The sequence below is a fragment of the Suncus etruscus genome, chromosome 6 (genome assembly GCF_024139225.1).
Source record: "Suncus etruscus isolate mSunEtr1 chromosome 6, mSunEtr1.pri.cur, whole genome shotgun sequence".
Taxonomy (NCBI): Eukaryota; Metazoa; Chordata; class Mammalia; order Eulipotyphla; family Soricidae; genus Suncus; species Suncus etruscus.
In genome coordinates this window covers 44,144,087-44,162,290 of record NC_064853.1, presented here as the reverse complement: position 1 = coordinate 44,162,290, position 18,204 = coordinate 44,144,087, and the positions used below count along the sequence as shown (strand labels likewise).

At 47.2% G+C, this 18,204-nt stretch overlaps 1 protein-coding gene across 1 annotated transcript in view; it reads right to left on the bottom strand.

Moving 5' to 3' along the window:
* PHC2 (polyhomeotic homolog 2) overlaps positions 1-18,204 on the bottom strand; it is a 131,995-nt gene that overhangs the window by 34,488 nt on the left and 79,303 nt on the right. The window contains exon 7 of the mRNA XM_049774696.1: positions 17,090-17,402. Coding sequence (XP_049630653.1) covers positions 17,090-17,402 — 313 coding nt within the window. The remainder of the gene's footprint in view (positions 1-17,089; positions 17,403-18,204) is intronic.

Genomic DNA, 18,204 nt, shown 5'->3' with positions numbered 1-18,204 from the left:
TTTTACCCCCAGAACCGTCGGCTAGACAGAGTGGCAGATGCGTGCTCCGAGCTGGAAGAGAAAGGCCTCATCCTCCATCCCTCCATCAGTCAACCTCTTCAGGGGCTGACTTGCAACACCCAAGTGATGCTCAAGGATCTCAGGGGCCACTCCTGGGACTCTCAGTCAACTGGGGTGAACAGTTCAAGGATTTAAGTTGCTTAAGTTCCTAAGTCACCCAAGCAGTGCTTAGGGACATTCAGATCACACCTCAAAATACTAGCAGACCTTCAGAGTTATATATACCGCATTGTACTTAGGGGCCATATGGTGCCAGGGTTTGAACTTTTGAACTTGGATTCAGGTGCCAAAGTGGTCTTTGTAAGATGACACCCAGCAATCAACTCCAAACAAAGGTGTTCCTCATATTCCTCTTTCCCGAAAATCTCTCTTTTGGTGGGTAAAAACCCACCTGGATTACTCGATCTTCTCCCTCCTGGTATTGATAATTAGTTTGAATAAAGAAAGGGAGTTCTGGCTTTTGGGCTCAGGAAGGCAGAGATAATAAGGCAAAAGGACACACATGTCATGTCCATCCTTTCCTAACTGGCTTGGTTGATTATTTCTTTGCTGTTATCCTGCTTCTTCAAACCCAACTGTGTGGGATTTAAAAATATGGTGCCTAGGGTGATCTTACAACTCGTGTGTTTTTATCTTAAAGCCTTAACTATTGAGCCATCTTTTTACAAGTTTCTAGACTTGGGCAGCAGTAGACCGAGAAGGCTGAACTACTGCTTTCTATATGGCTATGGATGAGCTGCTTAACCTTTTGAGGCCTTAAGCTTCCTCATTTAAACATCTGGAAATAAAAATAGTTCCTGGCCTGAAAGTGGTTATGGTGGTGAGATGTGGAAAAACCATGCACATCAGATGAGAGAAGAAACACAGCATAGCCAGGGATATAGCGACAAGCTATTCTTGTTTCTTAGCTACCTTCCCCATCACTGATGTTTTTCTCTACTCATAACTTCATGTGGTGGCTGTGGGGAAATGGGGCCATGTGCATGAACTTACTGTCCTGCACTTACATATCCCCATGTGCTGCTGACCTTCCTTCTTCCCCTAGAGCTACGCAAACACCTGGGAGGGGTGAGTCGGAGGGGGACTTCCTACACTTCTCAGTGATTCCCATCAGCATGCCTCAAGGATTGTCAGGACTCACTAAATTCAGTTAGGAGGGTGATTGTCCTCTAGCTGCTCTCTGTCCTTTGGCCTCCAAAGGCCTCAGACACTGGAGAGTAGTGGACATGTATGTAGAAGTGGACATGTAGTGGATATTTATCCTGCATGGGATAGAGGTCACAGACATGGATCAATGGTCCCAGCCAAGAAGGAGAAAGGCAAATTCTAGGTTCAGAACTAACATTTTACCCCCCCCCCCCAGCACCACCAGGGGTGTCCCAGAATAAAAAGCAAAAACAAACAAACAAAAACAAAAAAACACCAAAAACAACAACAATAAATCTCCCTCAAAACAGAGCTAACACTTTATGGGCCAGAGACATAGCACAGTGGGTCAAGAGCTTGTCTTTGTGTAAAAAACCTCAGTTAGATTCCCAATATCCCTCAAAATTGTCAGGGGTCACTCCTCAGTGCTCAGCCAGGAATAGTCCTTGAGCCTTGGGATGTGGCCTAAAAAAGTAGAATAAAGGGAGGAAAAAAGCATCCTGCTTATGAGTCTGCCAGTAAGCAGATTTCATGCTCAGCAGGGGAAGATACCTTGTCCTTGAATTTTGGACATGCAAGTAAGTGTCTCATGAGTTTATCATGATGCCATGGGGAGTTCCAGACCAAATATCAGTAGGAATGGAAAGAAGAGGGCAGAAATGGGAAGTGAGAAAAAGGAGTCCTTTGGCAGTAAATAATTGGCAGAGAAGTGGGACTGTGGGTATCCCTGTGGTTCAGTCCAGATGGCAGTGAGGGATGGGCAAGGGGAACATGGAGGGAGGTATTGGGGCAAGAAAAATTGGGGACTGAGATGTTAGTGGAGTTGCCAGCAGGCATTAGTGAGTTGACATTGCCCCTGGCCCTTCCTAGATAAGTCCTTATAGGGCAGTTCAAAACAACTATAAGGCAAGGAAGAGTAATCAGGCAAACTTTACAGGTGAGATTTTTGTTCATTTTGTTCTTTCCTTCTTTCAGTGGGGTCTGCCAGGACACCTGGTAGCCAGAGATAGACCCCAAGGCTCATATATACATTATCTCCTGTAACTGGGATTTTTTTCTTCCTGGTCATATCCAGAAGTGCTCAAGGGCTGTTCTCAGCTCTGTGCTTGTGCTGATGGTACATAGGAAACATGTAGCGATGAGGTTCAAACCCAGGGCTCCTAAAAACTAAACATGTACTTAGCCATTCAGCTAATCTCTCTGGCCCCACAACTAGGAGTTTTGATTTGTTCAGGCATCTGGGGAGTATTTGGCATATGCTATGCAGTTCCCTGCTGAAGAGAACCCAAAAGGATGGGACCATCACTGCAAAGTGAAACAGAAAATATCCCTCTGGTTACTGGATCATGAGTTCTGGCCTGGAAATAGTTTTCTGGGGTTGCTTGTCCACTCTGATATTGGGCAATGGAGTGGTCCCGAGGCTGAAAGGAGCCAAGAACTGAGCCTGAGCCTTTGGGATTTGAGCTGGGAAACAGCAGGGTCAAGCTTGAACACTTGACAGGGGCAACTATTCTTAGGGGAAAAAAAGCTTAAAATCCAATATGTAGAAAGTGGAAAAATGAATTTAGTAAAGAAGAAAGATCTAAATCTTTAGAACAAGTAGGGAAAGTCTATCTCTCCTCCTTTGGACTTTGGACTTATACTCACTGTCACCTTGAGCTAACTCAGGGGAAACCCAAGCCACTATTTTAGAACCAGCAATGCCAGTATAAGCCCAAGAAAGCTTAAAGTTCTTAGAGCCAAGTCTCTAAGGCATGTGTGGAGAGTGCATATTTATCTTCAACCTTTTGAGATTCAAGAAAAAGAAAGAACAAAATTGTTCAGCATTGCCCTGGGTCAGACATCCTTGCATTTAAATGATCATAGTAACTTGAGCATTGGTCTTTCTGAGTCTCATTTCTAATCCATCTTGAAAATTCACCTTCCTAGTGCACCAGGTAAAAAACATAAACTGGGCTAGGGAAGAGAGTAAAGTAGTTAGGTTGCTTGCCTACCTTAAGTTTGATCCCGGCAACCCATAAGGGACTCCAAGTATCTCCAGGAGTGATCCCTGAGTACAGAGCCAGGAATAAGCTTGGAGCACCACAGATATAGACCCACCCCTAGAAACAAAAAAACCTCTTTCCACTATAAACTATCCTTTGCATTTCTATTCCTCAGGACAGTGACCGCAGTCTAGTACTGCTTCCTCACCCACACAGATACTCACTCCTCACTCTTCCTCCCAGCTATGCTGAGCTCACAGAACTGCCCTCAAGATGCAGTGCCCAACAATTGTAGGGTAGTGACAGGCAATGCTCAATCACTGCAATGATTGATCTCCTTCAGTTGACACGATTCCACACAGTTAAGAGTCTACATAATTCCATTCTTTTCTTACAAAGAACCTCAAACTTTGGGGCTGGAGAGAATAGTACTGGGTAAAACACTTGCCTTTCATGCAGTCATGAAACCCAGGTTCATGAACCCAGGTTCAATCCCCAGCATCACATGATCCTCCAAACCCTGCCAGGAGTGATCCCTGAAAACAACCATGTGTGGCACATAAACCAAAAAAAGAAAAAAATCTCAACCAGTTCTATGTTCTGTCAGTATTGCTGAATGGATGAATGAATGGATGGATGAAGACATGCAGGGACACCACTTCTGGTCTTTTGGATAAGATCGACTGAAAACATAGAGAGACTCCAGCTTGTGTGTGTGGGTGTACCTATTTGAGACCCTTCATCTTGGACGCTGTAGATTTTATTCTACTCTGGAGCTTGTAGTTGATTCCTTTACATCTGTTTCTGGTTTTGAACACCCTGTGTTAGGCTAAAAAAAAAATTTTTTTTTCTATACTTTTTCCCGTGAGGCACTTATGCAAACAGCCACTCTTTTACAATTGCTTAGTTATTCTTTTTACAATTAAAAAATATATATTATTTATTTCTGTACATTATTATTGTTTATTGTTTCTTTACAAAAAAGGGGGGAATTGTAGCATATGAAAAAGTTTCCATAAGATGATTCTTGGAATTGTATATAAAAGTGTTTCCTTAGGATTGTTCTGTGACTTTTGCCCCACCTAACCCTTCCAGGTGGGGCGCTGTGGAGTTGGCAATAAATAGCTTGAGGGACAGGAGTGAGGGGTCCTTCGGTGAAAAGCTGCTGGCTGCAGGAGGATTCTTTGGCTCTCCTTGCCCGATCTTTTAAACCCTATCGTTCTGGTCTGTGTGGATTATTATTTGCTGCGGATAAATATTTCCAAGGTCTTCCCCCGAAAGGGGACAAGGGGATGGGAAGTAATTTCTCATTCTGGGGACTGTTCTTGGATTCACAAATACCCAGCAAAGTTAACAGCGAAGAAACCTTGCAAAAATGTGGGTGTACCTATTTGAGACCCTGAGACCCACCCATTTCTGGGAGGGGTCTTGGGAACCGGATAGTAGGTGTAACCTTACCTGCGAGACCCTCCCATTCTTGGGAGGGGTCTTGAAAATGTTAGATAAGGCTTGGACCAAGGGAATTAGGGCCTTTTGGCTCTAGCCCCTTTTGGCTCTTTGCCCTTTCTGCGCTGCTGTGCGCTCTGGCTTCTGGGTTTCTGTGTTCTGGTCTTTGACCAGCATGGAGCCCAAAGGAAAGATGGCTAACAGGAAATAAGATGCAGGGCTAGCAAAATATTGCTGTGCTTGAAAGGTTATGAATAGGCCACACACACGTGGTGGCTAGGGCTTGAATAAAGTTGTTGCTTCCTGACGCCTGACTGTGAGTGAGTGATTTCACCTGGGCCTGGAATTCGCCAACTGCATGGAGGTTGCAGAGCCACATGGACTGGGATGGCACGGAGAGAAATCCACCGCCATCCAGCCCCATCGTTAATTATTTAATGCAACAGTGTGCCCCACCAAAGTTTTCCTCTTAAGAGTCAAAATCTGGGGCCCGGAGAGATAGCACAGCGGCGTTTGCCTTGCAAGCAGCCGATCCAGGACCAAAGGTGGTTGGTTCGAATCCCGGTGTCCCATATGGTCCCCCGTGCCTGCCAGGAGCTGTTTCTGAGTAGACAGCCAGGAGTAACCCCTGAGCAATGCTGGGTGTGGCCCAAAAACCAAAAAAAAAAAAAAAAAAAAAAAAGAGTCAAAACCTGGATAACATGGGTCTAACTCTGCAGACCATTTTTGTAAGGTATCCCTCCCCCAATTTTCTAAAATTTCTGTTGAAATGTTAATCACACCTGGATTACAGGGCCGCCTCAACCCTGTTGGGTAGGGATCTAGAGAATAAATAAAAGGGTCTGGCTTGGGGGAGAAGAGAAGAAAGAAGCAGAAAGCCAGAGAAGAGCAGCAGAGAGGAAGCGGCTTGGAATAAGCTTAGCATAGAAGTCATGTGAGGAAAAGCATATGGTGGATAGGGCCTTGGAATAAAGCTGGCTGACTCCAATGAAACTTTAACTGACTGCTCGTGAATTATTTCTCCGACACTACTACCCTTATCTTCAGACCCATCTGCCAAAGGGGCTAAAGGTGCCGGGCTGTGCCGAGAAAGGCCTCACCCAGACACACGGACATTAGACATTATATATTTTCTTTTTTGGTTTTTGGATCACACCTGGCAGTGCTCAGGGGTTACTCCTGGCTCTATACGCTCAGAAATCGCTCCTAGCAGGCTCGGGGTTGCTGGAATTCGAACTATCATCCTTCTGCATGCAAGGCAAATGCTCTACCTCCATGCTATCTCTCTGACCCCAGGCATGATATTTTATATTAAAATAACACATTTTGGTTTTAGCAACATTCTGGTGTCCTGAAGACCCTCTACCTGTCCAATCTCTGCTCACAGCCTGCATTTACCTCCAGTGTTCCTCACTGCTCTACTAAATTGTCCATAAAATATCATATCCTGTGGGGCTGTTGGGATTCCCTTTCAGCACTTCCATTTTCTGGAATGCCCTGGTTCTGCTTCAGTGATTTAAGGCTTAAGCTTCTTTGGGTTCTGGCTCGACTCCTATTTTTTTCCATTTGTCTTAACCCTCAATTAGGGGTTTTCCCTCAGAGTTCCTGAATGCTTCTACTGTTTGCTTGATTCATTTGTGATTTATCCTGTCTATGTTTTCATTGATTATCGCTCCCCACCCCCAACTCACATGCCTTACATCTTTGGAATGGGTATTGCAGGGGATGATATGGGTTTAATTGGCATTGCTTTCCTTTGTGCAAGATAACACAAAAGCAAATCATGAGTACAGCCAACAGTGTCTCCAACAAAACACGGTATTACTTTAATATTTGGTGCATCTGTTCAGCCAGCTAGATACTGCCTTTTGAGTCAAACATATCTCTTTTGTTTCTTTTCTTTCCTTCTTTATTAAAACTTCCAAAATGTGCCTTAACCAGCAGGATTTAAGCTTTGCTTCTCTTCTACTTTGTGGAACATAATATTCTATATGTTTGTAGAGGCTCAACAAATGTCTGTTGCTAATTATGGGGAGATAATAAACTTTCCTCCCTTTCCCAGGCCCTTACATTTGATGGGGGTGGGGGGCTGGAGGATGGCTGATTTCACTCCAGCCCAATACCACAGGAGGCCACAGTTTCTCCTTGTAGTTAGCATGATGCTGATAGATCAGTTTGTGGAACTTTAATTATGCAATCTCTCTAGACTATTCTTTCCATTTTTATTCCTAGTGGGTAGTGGCTTCATTTCTTACTTGCTCCTATTACAGTAACTCTTCCCACTGCTGCTGGAAAGGCCAGGGCTCCTTAGGAAGATGGAACTGGATTAACAGTACTCCTGCCCCAGTCTTGGGGTGCCATCAGCCCTTTGGGTCATGGAACAGGACCTGGAGCCTAGTTAAGAGGAATGATTCCTAGAAAGCTCCTCTTCCTGCCTGGGGACTCTAACCTGAAAGAATCAGAATCTGAAAAGGCCACCTTCCCAAACCAGTTGGTTGTAAGGGATACAAAGAAAAGAGGATTAAGGTGCCCCAAGCTGTGAGGGATTACCCAGCAGGCTTCTTTCCGGATACCCACTGTCAATAAAGGGTCTCTATTGATCCAGAGTTCAAGAACAGAGGAAAAGTTCTGTCCCAGAAATCCTGGGACTTCCCAAAAGACTGGAGCATTTTTGGGAGGCCAGTCACTAATTAGAAGCCTATGGATGTCTGCTGTAATAGACTTAGATTGATGATCCCAGTTGGGGGTATGTGTTTAGGTGTAGGGGGAGAGGGGCAAGGTGAGGAACAGCTTAATTTCTTGTTTGTTTATTTTAGGGTCACACCCAGGGCTAATCAGGGGTTACTCCTGGTTTTGCACTCAGGAATTATACCTGGCAGCATGGGGGACCATATGTTGACCAGAGAATCGAACCCAGGTCAACTGCCTGCAAGGCAAGCACTCCCCTCTGTACTCTTGCTGTCCTCTAGCTTCGCTTTTTACTAACCACCATGGGCGAAAATTTAAGTGAAAGTGAGGTGAACACTTCACCCTTTATTCACTCCATAATCATCATGAAGCATCTTCTACAGACCAAGGACTATGTTTGGTGCTGACTGAACTGGGCCCCGGGAATAGGTTAGATTACAATCTAGTGAAGGAGATAGATGTAACAGACACTCCTGAGCAGATTGTGGAGATAGCACTGACAAGTGAGAACACAGAAAAGGGGGTTTAACTTGGGTGGGGATTCAGAGAAGGATTCTCAGAGGATGGGAGAGTCTAACATAATTCAGAGTTTAAGAACATGTTGAAAAGAAGAGCACAGGGGAAAGACTTAAAGGCAAAAACGACCAGCAGCTGGAGAGTTAGGAAAGGAGTTAAGGCACTTGCATTGTACTGGTCTGATCCCTGGCACTGCTTCTCCCCTAAGCACTGCCAAGCACTGCCAGAAGGAATCCCTGAGCACAGAGTCCAGGAATAAGACCTAGTACTGGGAACCAGAGCAGTAACACAGTGGGTAGGGTGTTCGCTTTGCACGCGGCTAACCTGGGTTTGGTCCCTGGCATCCCTTATGGTTCCCCAGCACCTCCAGGACTAATTTCTGAGCGCAGAGCCAAGTGTAACCCCTGAGCTCCACTGGGTGTGGTCCAAAACACAAAAACAAACAAACAAGAAGATCTAGCATTACTGGGTATGATCTTCAAATCCAAAAAGCAAACCCAAACCAAAAACCACCATAGCGTATTTAGGGTCCAATGGGGATAGCTGGAGCCACTACATTTATGGGACATAAGTGAACTGGGAGAGTTAGGTGGGTCTAAGTAATGCTAGTACTTTAAAGGATTCTTCATCTCTAATGCTGTTTGCTGTGGTCTTTCCTGTCTTTTTTGTTCCTTGAGTGCTGGAGATGGAAGCAGGAGCCTCAAACCTACAAAGCATGTATGGTTTACTGAGCTACAGCCCACTCTGTGATTTGGCTTCTGGGAGTGACTGAGATTGAAGCTGATGTTAGAGGCTAAAGCCTCTCTCACACACACCAGCAGACAAGAACACTTCTTTTAGAAAACCCCAAAATATGGCTGGAGTGATAATATAGTAGTGGGTAGGGAGCTTGCCTGGCATGTGGTCAACCAGGGTTCAATACCTGGCACTCCATATGGTCCCCAAGCACCACTATTCCTGAATGCAGAGCCAGGAGTAACTGTGGAACACTGCTGAGTGTAACCCCCAAACAAACAATAACAAAAACCCAAACAACAGCCAGAGTTTTCTGTCATTCTGGGCTCATGGCTGAGGGCTGAAGGGAAGCAGAGATAAGGAGAATTTCTCTGGAAGCACAAACTATTGTAAAGCAGGGAGGGGCCAAAGAGATAGCATGGAGGTAAGGTGTTTGCCTTGCATGCAGAAGGACGGTAGTTCGAATCCCGACATCCCATAAGGTCCCCCGAGCCTGCCAGGAGCGATTTCTGAGTGTAGAGCCAGGAGTAGGCCCTGAGCACTGCCGAGTGTGACCCAAAACAAAACAAACAAACAAAACAAAAAAAGCAGGTGTGCCCTGTGGCCATCTCTCAGTTTACTGTCTTTTGCCTGCTCTGCTCCATCTGGAAAAATGGTCAAATGTCCTGTGAACAGGATTCCTTATAAGGTAACTTAGGATGGGGAAAGGAAACTAATGTTGGCATCACTGGCCTACCTCAGCCTTGGCAGGGAGATGGAGGACAATCTAAGTGGCTAACTGCATGGATGACTGAGTCAGACAGTCAGGGTTCTACCACGGTCTAAAAAACTATGCAACTTCATAGAGCTTGATTAACCTCTCTGAAACCCGATGTCCTGTACTGTAAATGGGAATACATACCACATAGAGTAGAGCTTAGTACAAAGTGGGATATTGTTTAATTAAAGTGCTAAGAGGAACCCGACTTTGCTCATAGCTTGAGTGGATGCTCAGTGGATGGCAGCTAGTTTTAAAATATTACCTGTTGTTTCTATGTTGCTTTGAACTTCTCAAAGCATTTTTATAAGCTGACTCTTGGTTATTTCTAACAAAGGACCCAGGAGACAAATAAATGGGCCCAGTTCCATTTTCTTTTACAAGCAATGTTACTTATTTTACAAGGAAGAGCTGAGAGTAGTTTCCGAGTGATTTCTACAATACAGTCGATTAAGGGAAAATTGACTTCATTTGACATGTGAAGCCTGGTGCATTACAAATAACAGACGCTCAAAAAATGCTGATGGCGGGAGATAGTATACATCAGCGAGTGCAAGCAGAGATGGAGAGCCTCAGGGCCAGGAGGGAGCTCATAGGGCAGAGCACACACCTAGCTTGCCAGGCCCCAAGCTCCATACCCAGCACTGCAGGGCCCTCAAAACGCTGCTCGGAATAGTCCTAGCACACAGCTCTTTCCCCAGCACCACCAGGACAAGACTCAGAGTATCTGCTGAAGACAGATGGGACCTCTGGAGGTAGTGTTGGAGGAAGGAGGAAGGAAAAGGGACCCAGATTGATATGGGAAAGTAGGGAAGTGAAGGCCCATTATGGGTGTATGGCAATACACAAAGAAAAGAGGCAAAAGATCTGCATGAGGAGCCCCAACAGTGTGAATGGCTCAACGGAAAATGTGGGGAGGCAGCTTGAAAGCCCCCACCCCCAGAGACAGTCTCTCAGAAGTTCCCTTGCAAAGATTAGGTGTGACCACTGATAAATAAAAGGCACAGCAAGCGACTTGACACCAGAAAGCAATTGTCTCTGAGGAAGATGATTTTAGCAGCTGTGAGGAGACTGCACTGGGGATTGGTTTGGCAGGCCTGGAGCAGAGCAGAAAGTGGGCACAGGGCAAGCACAGATTCAGAAGATGTGATAAACTGAGCAGGAGGGGAGGAGAAGGGCCTTCTGGCTTCGCCCATCTCTGCCTTGGTTCATTTATTTTGGGGGGAGGAATAAGGGGTGCAGATCCCAGCAATCCTAGGGCCTACTCCTAGATCTGCACTCACAGATGAGTCCTGGACGTGCTTTGGGGCTGGGGACCATATGGGATTTGAGGGATCGAACCCAGGTTGGCTGTGTGCGAGGCAAACGAACACCTTACTCTCTATGCTATACCTCTGGCCCTACCCTGGTCAGTTTAAATCTATCACGTTCATTTTTATAGCAGATGGTAAACACAATCATCTTTGTTTTATAAATGAGGAAATTGAGATTTACAGACATTAAGTAACTTGATGAGGGTCTTAAAGCTAGTAAGTGATAAAGCGAGTTAGAAACCAGATCTAACTGGAAGGCTGTGATTTTCTCACAGGGCTCAATTCCCAGGAGATGGATACTGAAGGCAAAAGCACCCTGAGGAGCTGCTCCAGGGACCAAAGTGGGAACTCCATGGGTGATCTGAGCTCTGCAAGGGCCGGTTTGACACCCCCAGCTCTGTCAGGACTGATTCTTGAGCACTGAGCCCTGCAGGCAGTAGACCCTAAGCCAAAAAGTGCACCATATTCGAACCTCCAGGATTGGAGTCTGAAGAACACCTTGTGTTCATGAGCCCCCATAAATTAACAAAAGGTGTATGCAGGTGGGTGGGGCTGTGCCCAAGAGGCAAATCCCAATGATTGGGGCCTGTTCAGGGAGGGGAAAAAGACCTGGAGAACAAATCTTCTGTGGAATGGGACCTTTGCTAGGTCAGAGTAGATGAGCAACTAAAGAGTAAGCACAGGGGAAAGACAGACAACTGGAAGAAATGTTTTCTGTATGGGGGCCACATCTAGCAGTGCTCAGGACTTGTAGCTCTGTGCTCCTGGTGGGGCTCATGAAACCAAATGTGGTGTCCGGGACAGAATTTGGGTCAGCTATGTGCAAGTAAGTCCCCTATCCACTATCCTCTCTCTGGCCTCTGGGTTGAATCTTTTGCCGTCATTCAGATGATGACCATGAGATGAGGAAACAAGCAGGAGGACTGACACCGTCACTCACATATCTAGTCCCTTTTACAAGTAAGCAATCCCCACACATGACCACTGACACACACCCTGCCACTTGCAAGCAGGTGTACTCCTACCCCCAATACACACATGCACACATGAACACATACACACGGAACCACACAGGCCCTTTTGCCTCTCCAGGCTCTGGGTGCCAGCTGAGATAATCTTCCTTCTGTTCCAGTCTTAAATGTTCTCAGTTTTCAAGACAAAACTCAAGTTTCCTCACCCCCTTTTATAACTTGAACTTGGGCTAATCTTTGTAACTCCCAGATGGTTAGCATTAGGTTTAGCTCCTAAGAGGTGCTAAAGGAGGGTTTGCTGAGCCTGAACTGAACAATTTAAAAGACAGAGAAAAACTTTTCTTTTTATACCCCCCCCCCACTTTTTTTGGCCATACCTAGTGGTTCTCAGGGTTTACTCCTTGCTCTACACTTAGGGTATTACTTCAGGCAGGTTTGAGGTACCATATGTAGTGATGGAGACTGAACCTGGGTCAGCCACAAGCAAGGCAAGTACCCCGTCCACTGGGCCCAGAGAAAAACTCTTTGGGGCATAGTAGTTCTCGTTTCTTCATTTGTGAAATGGCGGCACCATGGCACAGAACGAATGAAACGGGAAAGTCAGGTACTTAGTGCAGGGAACAAGATGCTCATTGGCTGGAAATCACTATTTCTCTAGTGTGGAGTGGAGATGTTGAGGAAGAAAGGAGCTCAACAGCTCCCAGGCCCAGGAGGGCTCTCCTGGCTTTTCTTGGCCTGTCACGCGTGTGCCCACAGGCCCACCTCCACGCGTGTATCCTCTGAGCTGTGTTCTGAGTAGGAGAAGATTCTCAGAGATCTCATCTTGGCCTATGGTGGGGAGCTGAGGGGACACTCCTGGCCGGTTGCTTTACCATTGCAGGCTGGGGGAATGTTGATCCAGCTACACAAACGGCTTGGGATCTTTAAGGAGACGTGGGTCTAATCCCCAGCTTGGCGACTGCTTTGTGGGGGCAACATGGAGGCAGCCAAGCAGCCCCTGGCAGACAGAAACCTGCTCTGTGACAGAACAAAGCCACTATGTGGCAGGCCTTTCCACAGAGAACTCTCCTCAGAGAAAGGAGGGACAAGGAGCCAGAGCAAAGACCTGGCGACTGGAGCATGATCCCGGGAAAAGCGCAGCTTTCTCCAGGGCCCAGGGTCCCCTTCCTCCATCCCAGCATCTCCCTCCCAGCCAGCAACTTTCTCCTCACCTTTGGGCCAAAGCGCGACTCAAGGACTTGAGTTCATCCACCAGCCTGAGAAACAGGCCTCCTGGGGGGAGATATGGCCCAGGTACCCCTGCCCCCAAACTTGCTTTCCTTGGGGCCCAGGCCAGGGGGTCTCGCTGCTGCCAGCCCCTCTTCAGGCCTCCTGCTTAGCCCAGCGTCCCGCGGGAGCCCCACCTCCTAGACTTGCTCTCCACCCCTGCTCCCCTCCCCCACGTACCACCCCACCCCTTCTGGGGCATAAGGGACCTTTTCTATTTGTGGAGCCTAAAGAAGCCGTTGCCAAGGTGACAGGAGTAGGAACAGCAGGGAGCTAGCCATGGGGAGGTGCTTTGCCCCCAAACAGCTGTCAGTGGGAGCAGGCCCAGCTGGGACTAGCTTTGCCTGCCTGGGGAGGAAACAGCCCCCCCCTCACCCCAACCTATTCCACTTGGCTATACTCCCCACACCCCCACATCTCTACAAGTCTACACTCGATTCTTTCCTTGGGGGCAGCCAGCCAGCTCTTCAAATGCTCCAGTAACACAATAATACCAAAAAAAAAAAAAAATCAAACCAAGTGCTGGCATTCTTCACCCTCCTGCCCCCATTCCCTCCTCTCCCATCTCTGCCCTTTCTCCCTCTCTCTTCCTCCACCCCCTCTGTCTCCCTCTAGGCCCCCTTCCACAAGTGAACCTCCAGGATGTGGCCAGGGACAGGTGCTATGGCCTCTCATCAGAGGTTGATTTTGAATGTTCTCTTCTATTCTAGAGGCCTGGAAAGCCGAAACCTCTTGTTGCCTTCTTCTGGGAGAGTCAGAGGGGGCCACGGGGTTTCCAGAGGAAGGGGGAGAAGGGGGAGAGAAGACAGGAAGAATAGGAGAGGACCATGGAGGCAGATACAGTGCAAACCCCATGAATGGGGTATCTCTATGTGTGGCTGTGTGTGTGTGTGTGTGGGGGGCAGTCATGACAGCTCATAGCTCATGCTGCTCCTAGAAAGTTCAGTGTTTTCACTGCTCAGAACCACACATCCTATACCTTGAAGCCTTGTACCTTCATCTGTCAGAAGGAAAGGAGAGAGAGAAGGAGGAAGAGGGAGAGGGAAAGAGAGGGGAGAGAGAATAGGGGCGAGAAGGAAAAAGATGAAAGTGGGAGAGAGCAGGGTAGGAGCAGGTATGGCGTTTGCGTTGTACTTCTGATTCAGTTTTGATCCCCAGCATCTTATATAGTCCACCAAGCCTGCCAGAAGTCATTCTGAGTGCAGAGCTAGGAGTAAACACTGAGCACTGCTGGGTGTGGCCTTAAAAAAACAAAAATAGTAAATAAATAAAATTAAAATAATTTAAAAAATTTGGGAGAGAGAGAAAGGGGAGAGTGTGTGTATATGAGAGAAAGAGAAGGAGAGGGAGAAAGAGAGAAGAGGAAAAGAGGGAGAAGAAAGACATCTATGTGATGGGAACTCTAAGACCCTTCAGACTATTTGGAGTTTGGGTTAGAAAAAGAAAAGACTTAGGAACCTCAACTTAGGGGCAAATAGGGTTTGATGACTGAATCCTGGGATCTGACTCGGCTGAATATGAAACAGTCCTTACTTCTGCCAATACTGTTTCTGGGCCTGAGTACCCAGTTAATAATTTCTCAGAACCTCAGTTTCTCATCTGCATGAGACAGAAATAAATGCCTACTTCACAGAGCAGTCCCATGGACAGTCCCATCTGATGTCCTGAGGTATAGGGTACAGTGCTTCCAAACACTACACACAGGGCCAGAGTGATAGCACATTGTTAGGGCATTTGCCTTGCATGAGGCTGACCCGGGTTCAATCCCTGGCATCCCATTGGTCCCTTGAGCCTTCCAGGAATGATTTCTGAGCTCAGAGCAAGGAGTAACCCCTGAGTGCTGCTGGGTTGGCCTCCCCTTCAAAAAACCCAAAAACCAAACCAAACCAAACAAAAACCCAACAATCAAACACCACATACACAGAAGATCCTTTTCCAGGCCTCTCTCTGGTTTTAGCTTTCTGAGTACATTGAGAAGTCCCTGAGAATTGGCCTTTTTTTCTTAGTGGGTTCTGAGAATTAGAGTAGGTGGTGGGCTTAGATCAAGGGAGCAGGTATGTTTGGAACTGGGTGAGAATGGCAAAGTCCCAGCTTCTTGGGAAGACCTTAAACTCCTCTGTATACCACTTTCACTTGAGAAATTCTCTTTGATTTTGGTTTTGGGGCCATACTCAGCAGCGTTCAGGGCTTACTTTGGCTCTGAATTCAGGGATCATTCCTGGTGGGGTTTGGGGAATTATTTGTGGCACTTGAATTTGGCCTGTATAAAGCAAGTGCTTTTTACCTGCTTTACAATTTGGCTCTCACCTGAGAAATTTTTTACATGGCCTCAAGTATATCAGTTTATAAAATAGGTAAAATAAGTACAAATTAGACATTTATTGATATTAAGTATAAAGAAATTGGTTTTAAATGAAATGTTAAAAAGATAATGGGGGTTGAAGGTAGTACAGCAGGCATGGAGATAGTACGCTTGCCTGGCATGTGTTTGACCTGGGTTCAATTTCCTGCATCTCATATGGTCTCCTGAGCCCTGTCAAGTGTGGTCCCAAACCCCCAAACAAAACAAAACAAAACAAAAACATCATAAAAGGTTAACAAGGTACCATCTGAGGTCTTGGTCCACAGTTTAAGAAGCTGATTGAGGGGCCGGAGAGATAGCATGGAGGTAAGGCGTTTGCCTTCCATGCAGGAGGTCATGGGTTCGAATACCGGCGCCCCATATGGTCCCCTGTGCCTGCCAGGAGCAATTTCTGAGCCTGAAGTCAGAAATAACCCCTGAGCACTGCCGGGTGTGACCCAAAAACCACAAAAAAAAAAAAAAAAAAAAGAAGCTGATTGATTCCAGGATTTGAATAAGATGGTAGAAGAAATGAGGATTCAAGCTTTAGTCTAAGTGTCTAGTAAAGTACCATCAGAGTTCCCCAGTCTTTACCCTTATGAACCCCAGTTTCCTTTTTCCCTACAAGGGTGAACTAATCTCTGAGAGAAACTAATCTCTGAGGGTAATGAAGCCTCTGAGTGAGAGGCCTGCCTCACCTTAGCATCATTCTCTGGAAGGCAGAGACTCATCCTTTGTCCTTCAACCCTCAAAAAGGCAAGCAGAGGACTTGAACTGGGTTTGTCCCTTGCTGTTACTATACTTGAGCCTTGTGTGTACTTCTGCCTCAAACATGACCCATGTTCAAGGTGCATGTCTCCTTGCCTCTAACCATCCAGCCTGCATGGAGTAGCCACCTGCGTCCACACTTCTACATGGTCACTCCCATGACCCCATGAACAGAATAGAAGGGAGTTTGCTTTGGACTCAGTGTCTTCCTTGTTGGTCACATGCTCCTTTAGTTGACTTTGGGCATCCTGGAATCAAGGAAGATTCTAGTCTCCTATAATTTCTCAAAGGAAGAAGTGCAGATTAGATGGGATCCTGAAGGGGTGAGGAAGAGGAAAGGAGTCGTGGTTGTTTCAGAAGGTGATTGGGGGGATTCTCTCCTGCATACAAAGTCCTGGGACCTGCCACCATGTTTCTTTCTGTGCTAGAACAGCTGGTCTGGTTCCCTACTGGATTTTATGCTTAAAGATTGACCACAACTGGCAGGAAAAAAGTCTGTATCAAGGAAGACTGATTTATCCTCTCCATGGTAATCCATGTGATTAGGAAGAAATTTGCTGAGTTTTTCCTCCAGTGTCATTTCCATTGTGGGGCCTTGCTTGGTTGCCCTCCCCAAAGCTGGAGAGTGCCTCTGAACCCCCATACTTATCACAGCACAACTCTCCCTCACTGGCCTGCGAGTGCCTGATTCCTGAGTCCAGGCTTTCTGGCAGATGGGGTTAAGTTCTCTTCCCTTTCTGCACCTCCAGAACCAGCAACTCTGCTGGCAAAGTATCAATCAACAAATATCTCATGAATAACAGGAAAAGAAATGCTCGATTCTACTACTACCTTGTGTGGGTCTTTTGTTTGGTTTTGGATTGTGCTTAGGAGCTTTGCACTCAGGGATCACTCCTAGTAGAGGTCAGGGGACCATACAGGGTGCTGGGGATGGAACGTGAGCCCTCAAGATGGGCAGAAGAGAGACCCACACATACACAGATGGCTTGTACCTCAGCATGTCATTGAGAGGAGATGCAAATTTTCAAGTTCCCCCTTGGCACTTCCAGCCTTCCCAAGGTTGCTGGAATAGGACATCTTCTTCCTGGAGTACTTACCTGGTGCAATGAGAGGGTGGGCAGCCACAGTGGGCACCATCCGGCCGAGTCCAGCCCGGCTTTCTGTGTTCCCTGGCACACTGCAACCGCCATCTCCTTTCCTGGCTGGCTCCACCACACTGTCGGTTATGCCAGGCTTGGCACCTGCAGGGGAACCCTGGGCAGTGTTTCTGCCCTGTGATGGGACAGGCAGAGGCTGACTGCTACTGGGGGTGGGTTTCAGGGCCAAGCTGGGCAAGACAGGCTGTGTGGGGGGAGGGCCCGAGGCTGCTGCAGTTGGTGCCTGCTGTGCTCGGAGGGTCAAGTTCTGTACCTGGAAAAGAGGGGGTTTTAGGAGTCCAGAGAATATGGGCAGGGACACCTGAATACACAAATAGGACAGGGAAGGAGTTAGGGACAGGGCTAGAATGGTCGAGCAGGACAATGGGCTAGAAACTAGGAGGAAAAGAGCAAGATCATGAGCTGGGGACAGAAAGAGGAACCAGGAGCAGGTACAAGGGGACAGAGGGTGAGCGTGATTGGATTCACCATCAGAAAGAAAACGAAGGCCCAAGAACAGGGGTTGGGGGCCGGGCAGCCCAGATGTGGGCAGGCCTGGTGTGGGAAGATAAGGAACCAGGGCTCTCTCTCCTTCATCCCCAAACCAGCAGGATGGAGTGGATAACACTGGGAAAGAATTCCCAGATAAGTGTGCAGACTGGGGCTTCCCGCCATGGAAAAGGCCAAAGAAAAGGTAACAAACTAACAAGGGTCCCAGCCTAGATTCACTGGTCCTGGAGCAAGATTCATGCCAGATCAGTATGGATATGGTTATTCGGCCCGGTCCCTGGTGCCCTCTGCTGGACACGCAGAAGCTCTGCCAGACCCATCTCATTCTGGGACTTCCCAGGGCTCCTGGGGTGGGAGTAGGGGCGGGGCTTGATCTGTAGGAAGGATTAGGAAGTGGGTTGGGGTGGTGATGGTGGGGAAAACAGGTGGGGAGGATCTTTCCACCCTCCTCCCATGACTCAGAGAATGACAGTTGAACATCATCTGTGTGCTCCCAGCTGAAAACAGTGCCCCAAGACTTTGTCTTTCCTCCCTCTGCAAAGCCATTTCTTCCAGAGGTGCCAGCA